The sequence below is a fragment of the Dysidea avara genome, chromosome 7, assembly GCF_963678975.1.
Source record: "Dysidea avara chromosome 7, odDysAvar1.4, whole genome shotgun sequence".
Lineage (NCBI taxonomy): Eukaryota > Metazoa > Porifera > Demospongiae > Dictyoceratida > Dysideidae > Dysidea > Dysidea avara.
Genome location: NC_089278.1, coordinates 24,890,382 through 24,909,528, shown reverse-complemented (window position 1 = coordinate 24,909,528; position 19,147 = coordinate 24,890,382). Strand labels below are relative to the sequence as shown.

Here is a 19,147-nt window from a genome sequence, read left to right as displayed (position 1 = left end):
GATGAAGGTGAACTTTACGCAGGGTGTTTGTACAGGCCATACTGAGAGTTAGACACTCTCCCCCATACAAATCAGTATTACGAACTCTTGGTTGTACAGTATAGGTAAACAAAGATAAGTTTCTCTCCCATCTTATTCTAGGATTTCTCTTGACAAGGAAAATTCAATTATTTGTATACAGGCTCAAAATTGAGAAAATATAAAGAAAGTGAATTAATATTATACAGTCAGTTTGCTTTTGGATATTTAATGTCTCCAACCACAACAAAAATTCGATGAATCCATGCATCTCATCACTGGTCGTCTGAACATTCTGAAAGTGATACCTCACTCAATCAACCATATATTCTGTTTATTAGACTGAATAAAGTCATGATTACCTAAACAATCACTTAATTAATGTTTTATAATTATCCTATTCCATTTTCCTGAAGGTTCCACTGATAAAATGCAATTTCAGCAATGATAGCAGCTAGCCAAGCTGCAAGTTGATTCAGAAAGCATTCCATTCTGTAAAATAGACCCCATCCAGAATTCAACTCAGTACGCAGGCTGAGATATCTGACAATAGTCCACTACTCTGTTAATGAATCATTGATGTTCACACAATATAGCCTCCTTGAGGTATCTGAATGTTTGCTCCTCACACACTGCACAAAATTCCTTTAGATTCTGCTTAGACTGAGTTGATTCAGCTTGTCACCATACTTGTTTCCTTTGTAGTGTAGCTATACACATACTGATTTATGCCGATTAGAAAGGCTGGGCCTCAGACTGTACATTCTAAAGTCAAGTAAGTAAAAATAACTCACATACTAGTAAAAACAAGTCATGCATTAAGTTCCCTACTTGATATATCCGAAGATGAACACACTGAGTCAGCTATTCCCACAATTAGTACTTCGTTACTAATGACAACCAACAAAAACCCACAATCGATCCTTAAATTCGTTTTATCTTTCTCGGGGTACGTTTGATTACCTGCTGGAAGTGCCACTGATAACTTGTACAGCAATGGTAAGCTGCAAGCTTCAATCTGAGAAAGCATTCCGTTCCGCAGTTTAGTCCATAATTCCGTTCCGTTCCGTTCCGTAGAATAGTCCCCACCTCTTCTGTTCACTTAAAGGTATTGATTTATTACTAGAAGTTTTATGGATTGAAGTAGGAGGGTTTGAGCGCAGTGTGTTTGTATAGATTATATTGAGAGTTAGACACTCTCCTCCCTCTTCTATTATTATGTACTCTTGGTATCTCGTTTACTGTAAAATGCCACGACTCGACACACCACTCAGACCGGTTAAAACCACTTTGGACACATGATCTCATACGTAACGGACACACCCGCAATCAGGCCATTATTGTAAATAACCACCTTGACCGTCATCAAAAATAGATGTACATGTCTCGCATTGTATGAAGGGGGGAAAGGTATAGCTCTACAACTACGAGATGGTGATAAGGTACTTGCTTATTTCGGAAAAAGACAATAGATTTGAAATTACCGGTCTCAGCTTTAAGCCACATTCCAAACTTAAGCGCCTGTTCCTCTGCATTAATTTCGCTGTTTCAGCGTTGCCTTACAAATATTTATTTATGGTTGTAAAATTTACTTAGAGAAATGTCGCTTGAAATTGGATTTAACGAAGAACGTTATGTGAAACTGCTTATAAACCTAATCGGAGAATCGAAGTTCCTTCAGAACAACCCACCGCGCCATGTTCCAGAGGAAGACAGGTATAATATGCAGATATCATATGATGTTACACGCTAATGTATAGGGCTATCAAACATCTGCTGGACGTTATGAAGCCGTACGTGAAGGAAAATGGAGGTATTTTGAAGGTGGACCATGTATCATATGTTGAAGGGAGAGGAAACCTAATGATCGAATATGAGAACGTGAGTAGTCTATGTATGGAAATTGCGAGGGGTTGCTAATGACCTAGGTCTCGTATACACAATCTGAAAATTTGACTAAATATTTATAAATCCTGAAATCTGGCTGGAATCATGCACAAAATTAGTTATTTTTGTTTCCATCCACTCATGACTCATGAAACTCAATGACTAAAACTATGACAAAGAAGATGGCTTTGAGCAAGACTTCATGGATGGCTTTGACCAGTATTGGGGGTAACGCGTTACATAATAATTATTACTTTTGTGGTAACTAAGTGATATAACAAAATGTACCACTCTGCGTGGGCAGTTCAAAGGCACTGCCAGTGCCATCATTTGCATATTGCACTGCAGCGAGTGCATTATAACTTATAACGCACTGGTTGCAGTTTTGTAGACTGCAACAAGTGTATTATAAGTTATAATGCACTGACCGCAGTGCAATATACAGATATTGCACTAGCTGCGGTTTTGTGCAGCATAGCACAAGTGCTGGTGGCCAAGACCACTACGACACCTCACCTAATAGGTGGAAAGACACTTCACAGATCACTCGGATTCTTTTATAGCCTGACATGTAAAGGTCGATTGTGGGCCATAACATCATCAATACGTATAATGTTTATCAAGCAGCCAATGGCGATTGAAAAAGCCAACGTGGTGGCCACAGCTTTAGTCTACATATATATAAACGTACTTATACACCTTACTAGTCTGGTGCCAGATTAAACTGTAGTCCACTTTGACAATGACTCAATAAAACTATTATATTTTAAATAATACTCACCTTTACGTTCGATTGTGGTAACCAGTTTTTGTCATGCCACCAGATTCGAGTTAAACCAGTGTGAATAGTAAGAATTAGACTAGTATCGTTTTGTAGTTAGGTTTTGTTTACTTAAACCGTATTTTTTTCGCTAGAGAGAGAATCACTATGGCGATTAGCCTGGTGCTTAGTCTATATGGTGATTGAGTGATCACGCTGGCATGCTGAGCACTACATGATGAGAATTGAACAGCGAATGCAGGTTAGTGATATAACCCATAGCATACTAGCTTTCAATATCTCAGGTGGCTGCAGTACTGTAGAGGGAACGTCATCGCAACGTTCGGCTTGGTTACCCACAATCGATGTTAGAAACCTGGCCTTTATAAGTGTTACAGCTGTCTTGCGAGACTCTCCCCACCTATTAGGTGAGTGGTACATAACAGTTATACAACGTGCACTCGTGCTCTGCCTGTATAAACGTACTTGCCTTCGGGCCTGATGGCCCTCAGGCTCGTACATTTATATCAGGCAGAGCACTCGTGCCCATTGTATAACTATATAATACGCTGTAATATACCATATGGCGGGTTTTTCTCGTGGACAAATTTACCTGCGAAAATAAAATCACGCGACACTTAATCTTGCGAGGTGATAAATTCGCAATATTAAATTCCTTGTGCGAATTTGTTACTATGTTCGCATACGAGATGGAAAGCAGTGGAATTTTGTCATGCTTGCCGTGTTACTTTGTATCTATGCTTGTATCCACAATGAAGTGGTGCAGGCGCCTGAAGTTCTCCAGGAAACGGGTAGGGCAGCCATCTTCAGCGATGTTTGGTGAAGAAACATGTGTTGTATAGGGAACAAGCACACTGATTGAGCCGTTATACAGCAGTTTTACAGGTGCTAAAAAACTCACGATCAACAAAACTCCACGTGATAAAATATGTCGTGAATTTTAATATTGCGAAGTGCCCAAATCGCAACATTAGAGTCCTCACAATAAAAACCTGCTATACAGTAACACAAGTTACTTTATCTATGAATGTAACACGTTACGAGTCTAATATTAAGTAATATTATTACTACTAGTAACAAAGTTACTAATCTCGTTAGTAATCCACTGAGTAACGCCTAGCCACAATGAAGTAATGAAGCCTACTAAATGAAGCTTATTCACCAGCTTCTTACTTATAACCAAGATTTACACATTGTCCAACAACGCAATCATGTCACGTGATAAGGTGGTAGTTGCACACGTGATAGCTTAAGGATGTGGACACAAAGTAATATAATATGTAATAATAATGGGTAATATGTAACTGTAACTAAATAGTTCAGTTGCAAGTAATATGTAATGTGTAACGAGTTACTTTTAATAAATAATTGCCCCAACACTGGCTTTGACAGTGCTATAGCTGTTCCATTGATCTATGCATTAATCAATCTGTGCAAAGTATATCTGTGTCTCTGTTCTTGTGGTCCCTGTTGGCTACTTCCCATTTCCAGAAGTGAAAACATCCAGGTGAACAATTGAGGCAAAAATTTCAATAATTGAAATACTGAAGCATTTTTGAAATCCTTAAATATTGTAGTTTTGTGGGGGGCATTGTTGATCCCTCAGGTAGTTAAGAATACCACTAGTCTTCTATTCTGTCTGTTGAAACATGACAGGGGTCAAGATCCAGTCAAGCAATCAAGAGGCTTTTGCAGTGAATCAAATGATCAAGATGTCTCAAAGCTGTGATCAAGCACGCCAACTTTTAGTTAGAGATTTTTATAGTTGGCAATGGAAGTTTTATAGGTAAGACAAGTGATGAAGGCAAACTTTTAACAAACAAAAATTTTGATCCCAGTTGCAAGTGCATCAAATGGTACAAGAGTTCATCATCAAACAGTACGATAGTACTGTTTAAGTAGGGATCCGGGTGGATTTGGCGCGCGCCTCAAATTTCGATCCCTCAAAAATCATCCTAGAAATATCTCACACAGCAAATAAACCTTTTACTAAAGAGTCTTCAAGTTTCTAACTTTATTTCTAGCGTTATATATATCAGGAAACGACTAGAAAAGTGCTGGAATTTTATTTCTAAAAAATCGCTAAAACAGAAATTTTCGTCTGCCTGCCTGCCTGCCTGACCACATTCGCAAGGCTACAGGCCAAACGAAGCAGCGAAGGATCACCATTCTATGCCACAATATTTAACTCGCTGCTGGGATGTGCCTTTTCGGGTTCCGACGAGTGTCTGCCTTCTGCGCTTTGCCTTTCCTTTTATCTTCAATTACGGATCGTCTTCTTCTTTTCCAGTCACGGAGGCGTTAATAATTCGTATCGACACTTTCCTTAGAGCAGCCGTATTCGGACGCCACAAAACTAATAACGGATTCCGTACTGTAAGGGCAAGTAGATGCCTGTATAGCAACACTTGCAAAGCGATCAAACAGCCTAGTGAAGTAAGAACACACGGCCACGCCCTTATCAATCAGAGCGCGCGCTCGTACTTAACGATCAGTGGACCATGCCCATTATTAATGGTCCAGCTGTAACTAATTGTAGAAAACAGGAGATAGAAACCCTGCATGCCTTTCAATTTAGTAATTGAGCAGCTTGCATAAAGCAAGCAGCAAGATCGAGATACTCTAATAGAGCAGTCAGTGCCAAAGATCAATAATAGCTATATACCTATACCAAAAAAAGTTAACAAACTAGTGAATTTAAAAATTGTTAATTTAGAAATGGAAGTAGGGATCAAGCGATAAAAACTACTGAAACAAGTGATTTGAATGATGGCAACTATTACAACATAGCTTTGTGGGGAAATCCCTACTTTGGCATTGAACATATATGGTGACGTGGTGAGATGCCAATGTAAGGATTTCCCCACAAAGCTATGTTGTAATAGTTGCCATCATTCAAATCACTTGTTTCAGTAGTTTTTATCGCTTGATCCCTACTTCCATTTCTAAATTAACAATTTTTAAATTCACTAGTTTGTTCACTTTTTTTGGTATATTATTATGTACTCTTGCATTATTGTTGGAATTTCATCACCTGGGAATGTATATATCTTATTTTTAACCAGGCGTATGCTCACATTGTAGGTGCATGCTGGTTTCCTGATTTTCGAAAAAACTGTGTGTGTATTAGGGCTGGAACAGATATCCGTATTATCCGGATATCCAGATAATAATTTACTATCCGGATAATACTCTGAAGCCAAGCGGATAGTAATAACTTAAAGCCATTTATCTGTCCAACTTTCTCATCACTAGATGAATCAATTTTCATCATGGAGAGTTAGCTAAGCTAGATTGTGTGAAGTTAACAGCAGCCTGGTAAGTTAATCAGCTTGCTCGCGACCACGCCCATCGCTAAATTACGAAGCGAGGCTGTGAATGTTGCTGAAGAAGTTGTAACAGAATAGTTATTACCTTATAAAGAGTTCTTTACGACTAGTTGTACCTGGAAAAGGTCTTGTAGCAACTGCTACATCTTGTATTCATGTTTTCTCCAGCTGCCAATCTTGTTACAGACGGTGCAAAGTAACAGTGTAACATTACCACAAACCTTTTGCTATCATGTTAATGTTTGTTTGCTTCTAGTACTAGTAAAACAAGGATGTTTACAATAAACTATAAAATGTTTCTATAGCAAGTGATGATGTCACTATCCGTAGGATATCCGGATAGGTTTTGTTCAGGATATCCGGATAGTAAAAGTTGCTATCCGTTTCAGCCCTAGTGTGTATTATTCGAATGTTTGTATATTTTTTGTTGTCTTTCTGCACCCACATAAGCAAAATGGTTTATGCTAAAAGCAGCCTGTATATGAGAAATGAAGGTTGCATAGAACCAGCATTAACCAGATAGGTAAGCTTTTAGTTTATTCATGCCAGCTTGAAGGATGGGTAAAGTGAGTTCCTGAAGACAGTATGGATGCCTTTCACAACGGGTTATATGTGGTGTGTGTGTGGGTAGGTGGGTGGGTGTGTGTGGGTGTAAAACAACTGGAAAATGGCATATCTGGCTTTTTAGGTTACCAGAAATAACGAGTTACAAATTCCTTCAAATGAAAGGAGGTGTCTCCCATACTTACATGAACAAGGCAGCCTTGAGGCTTTCTCTAAACAATTTGCATGAGAAAATACAATAGATGCACTATAAAACAGTTGAGAAGATACTTCTGTGCATAATATGTGGTTTGTTTGAGTTACTGTCATCTAATTTCCTTATAATATTGTCTCTTTGTTATGATCCACGCATGCCAAATACTTGCTTTATTGTATCTAAACTTAGAATTTGACACTAGAGTACTTGCTTAGCTTTTCAAAGTGGCTCTATAGCAAGTCAATCCAAGCATGATGACTTAATCTATACTATCTTTACTGTGTTATTGACTATTTCAGCCAAACTGTAGGTAGTGAGAAGCTCTATTCACAGCCACGTACTTGCCCACAAGTAGGTGTGACAAGGAATACAGCTATCTGTAGCTTGATTTGAAAGGAGCTGACACAACTTCGAAAGGATGATAAGATAATGACAAGAAGTGGTGTAAAACATTTTATTCAACTGCACTGTAACAAGTTGATACTGTGCTACTTCTAAAAACTAGGCAATTAATAGCTTCCCTTTCTAGCAATTAATCAACGATTAGCATTAAGGTAATTAATTAAGGTAATCCTAAGGCTGCAGTACATGTTGCTGTCAGACCTTCAGTGCTGGTCACTGTAAAGTGCTAATAATAATAATAATAATTCAGCTAGATAATTAGATTTGTAAATATTGTAATTTAGTGTATTTCATAATTCATAAATTATTCTGTAATTTGGTCTATAATTTTGGTCTATACCCCAGAGTGCTGTGTAACAGCACCACTTCAACCATAGACATGCATATTTATGTTAGCAAAGTTATTCATTGTAATTAGGGCTGAGCGATACTACCGATTTAGCGATATATCGCGATATTTTGAAAGTATCGATATCACAATATTTTGTTATTAACTATCGTGATACCATACCTGTACATTACTGTCATTAAAAAAATTCATTTGTTATGTAGTACTAGACTCAAGAATCCTTGTAAGTCATAACCTGGTTACCCCTACAGAGAGGTGTGAACACCATAACATAACTTCAAAGCATGTGTTACAATAACTGTTACTGTAAACAAGGATGACAGTGGCTAATTTGATGCTACTTTTAAAGACTTCCTGCAGGAATATGTAATAGCACCAGCTATGATTGACATTTGTAAGTATCGTGAACTATTCAGTATCGTGAATAGTGGCTTTAGTATCGATCGTGATACTAAAACGGCAGTATCGCTCAGCCCTAATTGTAATGTACCTCTTAGTTCATTGGTATTGCAAAATATTTGTTTTAATATGTAGGGATATGAGAAAGGTACAATGGCATTTATTGGTAGTCATCTTGATGTGGTACCTGCTAACCCTGAGACTTGGGAACGTGACCCATTTAAACTGACAATTGAGGGAGATAAGTTGTATGGACGAGGAACTACTGACTGTCTAGGACATGTTGCCATGGTTACCGAGCTGTTCATTCAGTTGGCTGAGAAGAAACCAAAACTGAAGCGTAAAATAGTAGCTGTGTTTATTGCATGGTAAGTAAACAGATAATTGTTACAATTTGTGTATAATTTGTTTAGGAACACAGGTAACAGAATACACAAATGGGTGTGTTAATTATCAACTGTTTTGTGGTATAGTGTGTGGGTGAATCATGATATCTCTGTGATAGGTGATAGTTGGTTTCACTTGGTGCTATTTCTGGTCAACTTTATTTGTGAAAATGTGTAGGTTTTGTGTAGATTTCTAAAATTGTGAAGAACCAAAGGTGTAGTGACCTTGTTAAATATCAAAGTGTGTTCTAATAAGCACTTTACATTGTAATGATCCCTACTAGCTTGTAAAATTCCTTACACTATGTGTATGCACTGTATACAGTAGAAGTACATACACAGTTGTGTTGATTTGCAGTGAAGAGAACAGCACTATACCAGATGTGGGGGTAGAGATGTTGTTGAAGAATGGAAAGTTGGACCACTTGAAGGATGGACCAGTTTATTGGGTAGATTCTGCTGATGGTCATCCTTGTCTAGGGACGGCCTCTGCTGCCATGTGGACACTGAAGTGTCGTGGAAGATTATTCCATTCTGGACTGCCCCATAAGGTGTGTGTAGTGTGTGTGTGTGTGTGTGTGTGTGTGTGTGTGTGTGTGTGTTGTGTAGTGTGAGTGTGTGTGTGAGTGAGTGAGTGTGAGTGCGTGCGTGTTACTGTGTCTCATGTTGGCCTTGCAAATCAACAACACAGCTTACATCATACATACACATCGTGCTTTCTGTGCAGGAGAGGATGCTTTGCTTCTGTCTGTCTGTCTGTGCCTCTGTGTGTGCACGCGTGTGTGTATGTTCCTCCAATTGATTGTTTGTTGATTTGCAGGGACAATTATAGTTATTATCATGCAAAGCATGCCTTATCTAGGGGAATAAGTCCATAAAGCTGTTGTCTGGTTATTGAAGGGTTTTGCAGCTAAACTTGTTATCGTTATCTGTGTCAAACCAACGTACCAACCCAGTCTGCAACAATCCAATAGGTATTCATGGCCTAACAAAAAAGCCAGATGCTATTCTATATGGCTTCATAAGAACTAATTATTCCAAGTAGCTCAATGAATAAATTTTGTGCTAATATATAGTCTTAGGCTAGCACTCGCCAACGCTTACCCATTCATACGAAATTGTTAGCAATATACGTATACGGCAGCTGTACTGGTATAAACACTGCCAATATCAATGGTAATGTATTAGTTATTGAAGGCAACATCGCACTCCGGAAGCCACGTCATAGACAAATTGTGTCGTCACAGTCTAACCACAACATTCCACTGCCTTAAACAAAAAGGCCTATAGAGTTAGAAACGTCTGACCATGTGGGTTCAAGGGCTAATGACCAGACATTAATACAATAATGACCAACCAAAAGGATTAATGGACTGCCCAAAACTCCAGTGACCGGCCATTGTTATAGTTGTCTCTGATTTGTATGTTTATGTAGCATTGTTTCTATACCATTTGCAATACAAAGAATTTAGTACATTGTACTTGTGACATACGTTGTGTACAGTAGCCTTGTGCAATGCCATTTGTTTGTTAGTATCATTCATACATATCAGACAGTACAGTAGTACTGTTTAAGGATTCCCCCAAAAATGACATGTGCTGCACAATTCCACCTTCAAAAATCATCCTAGAGACATCTTATGCAATGGAAATCACCTTTACGGAATGATATTAGTATCAAATGCTGCATTAAAAACAAGAAAATGTTAATAGGCAGCTGGATATAGAATTGAATAAAATCACTAAAACTCGGATTTAGTCTTCCAGCCTGTCGCAAGGTTGGAGGCCAAACAAAGCAGTGCATGGCCACTATTTTATGCCACAATAACAAACTCACCAGTGGAATTTGCCTTTTGGGGTTCCGATGAGTGTGTGCTCTCTGCCCCTTGTTTTTTTCTTTTATCTTCAATCAGGCTAGTCTCTCTTCCTTCTCCATGCAATGAAACCATAATCATTGAGGCAATAATTTTTCCTTTCCTTGAACAGCATATTTAAATGCCATAAACTTATTGAAGTGCTTACACTCGGTAGATACCTGTAACCTCACAATAGGTTCAGTGCCATGTCTATTAACACGGTTTTGGTTGATTTATAATGATTGAGCACCGAGACCACGCCTCTTAACAATGTATCATGATGACACATCCCATTTTTATTGGCCTATTTGTATGGTAGCACAATGAAATAGTGACACACCCCCTGGTTGTAAAAGGCTGACTTGAGATACTCTAATACAGCAGTCACCCTAATACAACAGTCACATGTATATGTAGCTGTAAAACCAAACAAACTAGTATATTGAAAATTATAAACTTAAAAGTGAAACAAGAGATGAATGATGGTATTACAGCATAGCAAATCCCTGCTTTGGCATTAAACAAAATCCTTGTTATAACATGCCAATGTAGGGATTTTCCCACCAAGTTATGTTGTAATACCATCATTCATCTCTTGGATACTTACTTCATTTTTAAATTAATAATTTTTAATATACCAGTATAGTTGTTACCTGCTGTAAAAGTTTTGAAACCTGTACATGATTGTTTAATTGTATTTTAGGGTGTGAACAGTGTAGAGCTAGCCATGGATGCAGTGACTCACATACAGAAGAGATTCTATCAGGAGTACCCACCACATCCTTCTGAGAAGGATTACTTGTTTGCTACACCTTCTACCATGAAACCGACTCAGATCAAAGTAAGCTATGTGTACACCAAACATAATCCTGAATAGCTATAGATGTTACATGCACCAGTGTTAATATTAGTGAAGTGCTTGCATATGCACAAAGTATCTGTGTTAATTTTTTTTTTGTTATACGTTAAAGAGTCTAAGACACAGTGTTGTGTTGTGTGGCCAAGGGATGCTGGTGAGGGTGGCCAGGTACATGACAGGTGGTATTTGTCCATTTTATTCTATCATTCACTTCGTCTTAATTTGTGGATGCTTTATTTGATTTCGAATTCAGCCGTCATATCAAGATATTGTGCTGCAAGTAGTTAGGACAAGATGTCACATCAAGGGGTGATAAACAAGAAATGGCTGCAGTTATATTAATCTATACCAAAACAGCCAAGCTACAGCCCCCAAAAAGTGAAATCTAGAGAGGCAATCAAGAAATAGCCTCATTGATGTTAATGCATTTTAATGGTCACACTGTCATGATTTTAAATGTGATTGGCATAAACATCATCATTGCAGCCATTTCTTGGTTGCCACCTTTGATTTCACAACTTTGTTTTTGGATACACTTTTTGTGTGTGTGTGTGTGTTTTTTTTTCCATAGCTTAGCTGTTTTGAGATAGATATCATCTTTTATCAAGACTCACGGTAGTGAGGCGCGCCGGCCACAATTAAAAAATGCGCGCGGCTACTACTGTGAGTTATTTACGTGTAGGGACAGTTTTGCAATTTTAGCCCTGAATTATGCAATTATTCCCATTAGAAATGTATTGTACAGCGGGCGCCGTGATTGTAAATGAGTGGTTATCTTGTCGCAACCACGAAAATAAGACCAGGCTCACTTTATTACGCTGATATCTCGGCTTGCGTTAGCGTTATCGCCATTACTATCATTGAATATAACTACCTTTTGTGGAGTAATACTGGCACAGGAGTTTTCTAGTACTGGACTCCCTGTACAGCAGATTTTGCTTACCAAACGCCTAATCCAAATGATAACTTTTAAAGACGCGGCATGGACACAAACTCAACACTCATATAAACATACTGTGAAAGCGTGAAGAACGTAACTTCCCTAGGGAGAGTGTTTTCAGGATAATTTCATTTAGCGCCACCCATTTACTATCACGTGATTGCCTTTATTCGTATAGACATTGTCACTCCCAATTTGGATCTAACTTTCTGACGAAACGGTGCTCATGCACAGTAAAACCAGACAGCTAGTGATTAATATATCATGTCACACAAGTTAATTGATACATGCAACAATACAGTATTTCACAAAATGCACTTAAAAATAAACCATTGTCCCATGTTGGTAGACAAATAAGAAATGATTATTGGCTTTGCTTCATCTGCCATTGTGTACTTGAGGGGACACCAATCTTCAGTACTACCGAGAAGGGGATGGGGGTGGGGTGGGGGTTCAACTGGGGCAGTTTGCAATTTTTCTCCCGGGCTAGATGGAACACCCTTGCCACCACCCCCACTGGCTGTCAAGTGCTGGACAGTTGAATAACACCGGATGACAAACAGAGGAATCCACCACTGTCTCTCCCTATTCCACTTTGGGTCACATACCTGGATTTAAGAATAGCGATATGAAGTTACGACCGAATACAAAGCTAGTACAACCAATATGTTGTGTACGCATGTATATTTTAATGTCCATGTATATTGTGTGTGCGTCTCGTGCTCATGTACAGTATGTGTGTGAGTGCAAAAAAGTACACGGTCACATGCATACCAGTTTGTGATTGATCTCCTTTACAAAAAGTGTGGTCCGTTCACAAACAACCTGTGCTGCAAATGGCAAACCATCAGTAATCCTAGCTAATGGGGTGCCTTCCCCAATAAACCAATGCCTGAATTTCACTGGACCTGTCAAGAAAAAACAACATGTTAATTGTGTGGTCACTCTAAACCTAGGTAACAAGTTTGGCATGCACTATGGAGCACATTAACCATGCACAGATAGTCGAAGGTTCTACAAAATCTCATTGCACATCAATGTACCTGGAAAACCAGGACACTTTCCTAATCAGGGTAGTCTCATGATCTAGATACTGGTGGTTAGAGCCATTAGCCCATTACTAGTAATTAATCTGTAAAATAACTAGTGGTGGGACAAATGTCTGAAAATTCGAACATTTATTCATTAAGGAGATATGTGACAAATGCATTTTACCAACAAACATTCGTTAGCATGGTTACTATGGTACATAAGTATAGCAACATTTTTAGGAAATAAATTCAGTTGAATTTAGATTACCACACTACTGAGAACACATCTGTAAACAGCAAGTTGGCAAAGTGGGCACTACAAGTACAAAGAGATTAATGTGCAAAAATATGGACACTTAAAACTCAAGATACTCAAACATGAGTCCCTGAAAGAAACTGACCTGGAGAATTACAATGCTAGAATCACAATACATGTAATCATTGGTCCCAATCTGCCAATAACACAGACGTCTGCAATATGGTTCCATTCCTTCTTTTTTAATATAATTTGTTGATAACTAGTGTCCATTTGGTTCTACTTGGGGTACTTAGAGATAATGAGTTACTCTCTAGAATTCCTATGGATATAATTACATGAAAATAACAAGGAGAAAACATCCTGACCACCTGGTAGACTCCTGTAAGCGTTCGAGCGTAAATCGGATGGCTGCAGGTTCGAGGCTACCTAGGTCCAGTCATGGATTTTTTTCTCCTTTCCCCAACTTTTCAAACACACCTTAATAGTTAAAGTCTAAGTAGCTAAAGTCTTTGAGCAGGCTGTAGGACCAGGTGTCCTACAGACCTTCAGCACTTGTGCTGTAAAGCATTAATAAATAATAAATAAAAATGATGTAGTAGACCACAATAATGAGACCTTGAAAATGCAGGATAATATCATGCAGTTAAGACCTCATAGTATAAACAACAAATTGGCACTAAAAATATGTAACACAATTTTTCTTTCACCAGGCAAGGTCAATTTCAACATCTGGCAAAACCATTGCCTTAGGAAACTTACTTCAGTACTTCTTACATGAAGAAACACATGCTTTAACACATACAACAGTGTGAGGTAGACCTTCAAGTGACCTGCAGAAACAACCATCGGGACATCTGATAAATATATCAAAAGAAATAACTTGTTTTGCTCTTTGCACAGTTTAGTATGTAACAGGAGCACATTTAACAACTATATAAAGTAGCAACTACCCGAGGGGTCCGCAACTATGGGGTTTCGATAGACGTGATTTGTAAATCACACTGATTCTACAACTGATTCTGTGATTCCTGGCGCTAAGGATACATACATAGAAATACGGAGAAGCACAAAGATTTACAGGAAATTTTTAACAAATTGTGATTCCTGATTCCAGAATCACATCTGAACCATCGACGTGATTCCTAGAGTTTCGGACCCCTCGCAACCATCGTCTGAGGTTCCTACTATGCACTAACTCTAATTAATTCACTCATGTTCAGCCAAGACTGAAGAGAAGGAGTGAAACACCTTATTTACACACATACAAAAACATTTCATATGCGATATTAACTTACAGTTAGATCTACACCCTTTCGCAAAGTAGGTCACGATCAAAGTGAAGCTCCATTTCCGTATTTGGTCATACCACTTCATACCAGGCAGTAGATTTTAGAGGCGCGTCAACCCATACAGCAGGCCATGGGTGCATGGTACTCAGGTTTCATGATCAGTGACGTATACAAGAGTGGGCATATGGGCATTTAACGTTCCTTGCCCGACCATCATCAATTACAACTTGTGCTAGCAGGGGAAGTCCCTTGGAAAGTCCCTTTCACACCTCAAGTAGCGCACGTGAACACTAGTAGGTACTCTTATGATGGATCGTGAGTTTCGTGACCGTGTGTCCTTTTACCGAAGACACCGGTGAGAGTACACAATTAATACCCTTGAATCCACTGTACCGTGGTGGTCTGTCTGATGATGTTGTCTCCTCCTCCAGTTTTCCATCTTAGGTAAATAATTTAATAAATAATAATGTGAATTGTTCTTAGTAGCTTTTATATGGAAGAACAACTATGCCAAATTATTTGAGCTAAAAAAAATCATCCATGCAGTTAACCAAATCCTGGCTTTAAAGGTGCTTATTCAATTAATCGTATTCAATTTCAAAGGGAAAGTTTTTAAAAACTTCTGCAAGGATTATGCATACTCCAGCAGATATGCACCCATCCTCCCTTCTAAAAGTTGTTTCCTCTGCCTCTGTAATGGTACTCAAACACACCAGTACAGTCTACCATCATACCAAAAGGTAATCATATTGTGAGATAAATCATGCACATTAACATAGCAATGGTAATACAGTACATAAGCAATTAATATTGATTTCACATTGCAACAATTATTGTGATTGAATATGATGTCAGTGATAACCCTTCACTCTCCAGTACCTCCGTTTCAAGCACTGCAAGAACTTTTTAACATCTAGTAAGGGAACTCCCAGCTCATCTACGAGAGCATTGTGATATTAACTTGTTTACATCAATATGTCGTGTATTTGTGTTGACATGTGTAATATGTATAGTGTTTGCACATTGTGTGTGTGTGTGTGTGTGTGTGTGCTTTGTGCTTGTATAATATTATAATGATGATGTATGCATGTGTCTATGTACTGAAATGAAAATAGTATAATGTGGTGTACCACATTTGTGATCTCTGTAATAGACCCTCAGCAAAGCATCTTGTGCTGTGAGTGGCAAACCAAGTTGCTGAATTGTCCTAAGGACACTACGGCCACTATGGTAGTGGCCATAGCAGGTTTTATTCATGGAAAAGTATCAATATATTCTAATAGAACAGTCAGGCAATAAAATACTCTAATAGAACAGTCATCAAATAAAATAGCAGAAAGTGCTAAATTTCTGTCTGAAAACACTCCCAGATGTAATCTCAGAGTTGCTATGTCAAGTTTTTCAGATTTGGTATCCTCCCAGACAACCTAGTAAAGCATGCTTTGCAAATAAGTGTATTACATACATTATTATTATTATTATTGTTTACTGTGCAAAACCTCTTACAAAGAGTATATACAAGCACAGATAATAAATCAGCAAAATTAATTATGTGGTTAATTGATGTTCAGCTAGCCTTGCTTTAAATTGGTCTAAACTTGAACAGGTGATGAGGTCGTTGGGTAAGTTATTCCAAATCTTTATACTTGAAGGGAAGAATGAGTTAAGGTATGAGTTTACTCTTGTGTTTGGCTGTAACAGCCTCATTGAATGACCTCATAGAGAGTAGTTAGATGGAGCTGGTATGAGTATGGTATCAGCCGGTATATCTATTAAGTGGTGCATGATCTTAAACATTGTGATCGCTTTCAGCTGGTGTCTGCAGTGAGCCAGAGGTGGCCAATTCAAATTTTGCAACATATTTGTGACACTTGCATATGAAGAATAATTATTATACACAAACCTCGCACGCCGTCTTTGAACTGATTCAATAGCTAAGATATCCTTTTGTGTATAAGGGTCCCAGACCACACAGGCATACTCTAGGATTGGTTTAATAAGTGACTTGTAACAACTCACTTTGACCGAGATTGGGCAGCTATGAAGGTTACGTTGTAAAAATCCTTTGATACTGTTAGCTTTGTTAGTTATCTGTCTAATGTGTTCAGACCAGGATAGCTTCGAGTCAATAGTAAGACCTAGGTACTTGGTGTGCGTCACCTCCTGCACAACAGTGTCATACAAAGTGTAATGGTAAAATATAGGCTTTTTCTTGTATGTTATTCTGATGAATTCACATTTCTTAACATTAAAGGCCATTTTCCATTTATTTGCCCATCTTTCCAAAATAGTTAGATCTTTCTGAAGTTGGTAACAGTCTTCTTTTGAGTTAATAGGGGTGTACAGAATGACGTCATCTGCATATAATCTTACTGTCGATAGTATGTTTTTTGGTAAATCATTTATGAAGCATAAGAACAATAATGGAGCAAGAACGGTAGTGGTAACCCTGACTGTAGCCATTACTTGGCCTGACCAGTAAATTGCAGTTTCCACCAGCCCTGGTTCTAATAACAATTCACAGCTACTATAGGAATGTATGATATATGTTCACCACTTTGTGTTTGGTCTCAACACCTCTACAATGCAGAATTCATCATACATCCCCATGGCTTGATCAATCAAGTTGAGTCTGTAAATTATATAACTGATAAAAATTAGTGATATCCCCCCCAAAACACCTTTGCTGTAAAAAAGGCGTGCCCAAGAAACTACAAGTAACTGAAAAAAACAGCTCAGCTATAGAAAAAGACTAACTGGCAACTGGAAGAGCTGATATCTGGAGCGACCAAGAGTCAATGTTACTACAACTACCAAAGTACCAGATTCATGCAAGAACACCTTGGCTGAAAAACAGATAAATGAAAGTAACCGGCAACCAAAACAGCTGATATCTGAAGCGGCCAAGAATAAAATTTATGTTGATACAACTAACTACAGTTATTAATGAAGTTGTAACATTGAATCTTAATCATTCAACTGTGTTCTATACATTCATCCCTGCTACATCGTAAATTAATTCTTTGTAACTCTAATTGGCTGGAAATTTGGCCGCCTTTTTCAATAGTCAGTATAAAGAAAAAAAGGTGGCCAAATTACCAGCCAATTAGAGTTACAAAGAATTAATTTACGATGTAGCAGGGGTGAATGTATAGAACACAGTTGAATGATTAAGATTCAATGTTACAACTTCATTAATAACTGTAGTTAGTTGTATCAACATAAATTTTATTCTTGGCCGCTTCAGATATCAGCTGTTTTGGTTGCCGGTTACTTTCATTTATCTGTTTTTCAGCCAAGGTGTTCTTGCATGAATCTGGTACTTTGGTAGTTGTAGTAACATTGACTCTTGGCCGCTCCAGATATCAGCTCTTTCAGTTGCCAGTTAGTCTTTTTCTATAGCTGAGCTGTTTTTTTCAGTCACTTGTAGTTTCTTGGACGCGCCTTTTTTTACAGCAAAGGTGTTTTGGGGGGGGGGGGGGGGGGGGGGTTATTTACTAGCATTGGTACCTGCCCTACTTTCCACATTAACTAAGATTCACAGATTAATGTAATGGGGAACCAAGTGTGTTACTATTCATTTGATAAGTACATGATCATGAACCTTATGTCATCCTGCAAATATACTGAGTAGCAGAACTACAGTACATATAGCTTAACTAAGACAACAGTAGTATTATGGATATACCATATTAATTTTGTACATCATACAGTACGGTAGTACTGTATATTAGGGATCATGAAGAACTGGGCTTTTCCAGCCAAAAATATCACCCTAAAACCAGTCTCAATTTCCCTTTATGACAACTTGGTGGTATTGATTAGGCACAGCCAAGCCCAAAAATGCCTTCATACCAACCCCAAACCCTTCCAAAAAGTTATATGGAATTTTAAAAACTTTCTATTTTATTCTGACTAACTGATGCCTTCAGCCAAGCATAACTCGACAATGGATATAGCTTCAGGCTAGATTTCTTCACTGTTTGGTGTTGCTTCATCCCGAGATGTGCCTTTTTACCAACCGTAGTATGTACAATACACGCATCATGGACTTTCTTTGTCCCCAGTTCTTTTTGCCGACAATGTAAGGTGTTCATTTATTTGCGATAGTGCATTAGTGGCTTCCTACTAATAATTTATTTAGTATGCGCTGCTCAACTTTCTGTGCTGGTAAATTTGTTTCTCGTGTTCAACTGATTGTTCCAGATGACGGGTGTAGGATAAGAACTCATTTTTAGCAAAGTAGAACAGGCATCTGCTGATTAATTAGCACAGTTTAATCGCTTGTGTTTCTTAACGGGTAGCTACTAAGATATTAGGCACCGGTTAGCTGTTTTTTTCTTCTCTTGTGTTTGAGTTCAACTGACTGTTCCAGATGACGGGTGGATAAGAATGCATTCTTAGCAAAGTAGAACAGCATGTGCTGATTCGTTGGCACGATTTAATCGCTTGAGTTCCTTCTGCCACAAAGTAGAAGAAAAATGAAAGAATTGATGGCATCTTCTTTGATTGACTTCCCATAGCTACATTAATTCATCTTTATAAAACAAACTAGTTACGTAGATTGATCACCAGTTCTATAAAATGAACACAAACAGTATA

General features: G+C 38.2%; 1 protein-coding gene and 1 long non-coding RNA gene across 8 annotated transcripts in view; one reads left to right on the top strand and one right to left on the bottom strand.

The window, feature by feature from the left end:
* Positions 1-998: 998 nt before the first annotated feature.
* The window catches only part of LOC136262038 (uncharacterized), a 29,025-nt gene continuing 10,876 nt past the window's right edge, over positions 999-19,147 (top strand). For 3 of the 5 annotated variants that reach the window (XR_010704083.1, XR_010704084.1, XM_066056166.1), the window contains exons 1-6: positions 1,435-1,460; positions 1,615-1,734; positions 1,779-1,899; positions 8,061-8,293; positions 8,670-8,862; positions 10,871-11,008. Coding sequence is in view for 3 of the 5 variants with exons in the window: in XM_066056166.1 (XP_065912238.1) it covers positions 1,450-1,460; positions 1,615-1,734; positions 1,779-1,899; positions 8,061-8,293; positions 8,670-8,862; positions 10,871-11,008 (816 nt within the window). In the remaining 2 variants the exon portion in view is untranslated. Of the gene's footprint in view, positions 1,018-1,434; positions 1,461-1,614; positions 1,735-1,778; positions 1,900-7,149; positions 7,330-8,060; positions 8,294-8,669; positions 8,863-10,870; positions 11,009-19,147 lie in introns of those variants that run through there. The other 2 variants (XM_066056167.1, XM_066056168.1) reach the window with 2 other exon arrangements.
* Positions 12,264-19,147, bottom strand: part of LOC136262042 (uncharacterized) — a 32,801-nt gene continuing 25,917 nt past the window's right edge. The window contains exons 1-3 of one of the 3 annotated variants that reach the window (XR_010704086.1): positions 14,552-14,932; positions 12,741-12,874; positions 12,265-12,574 (exon numbers count right to left, since the gene is read on the bottom strand). This is a non-coding gene — a long non-coding RNA (uncharacterized lncRNA). Of the gene's footprint in view, positions 12,575-12,740; positions 12,875-13,398; positions 13,514-14,551; positions 14,933-19,147 lie in introns of those variants that run through there. The other 2 variants (XR_010704085.1, XR_010704087.1) reach the window with 2 other exon arrangements.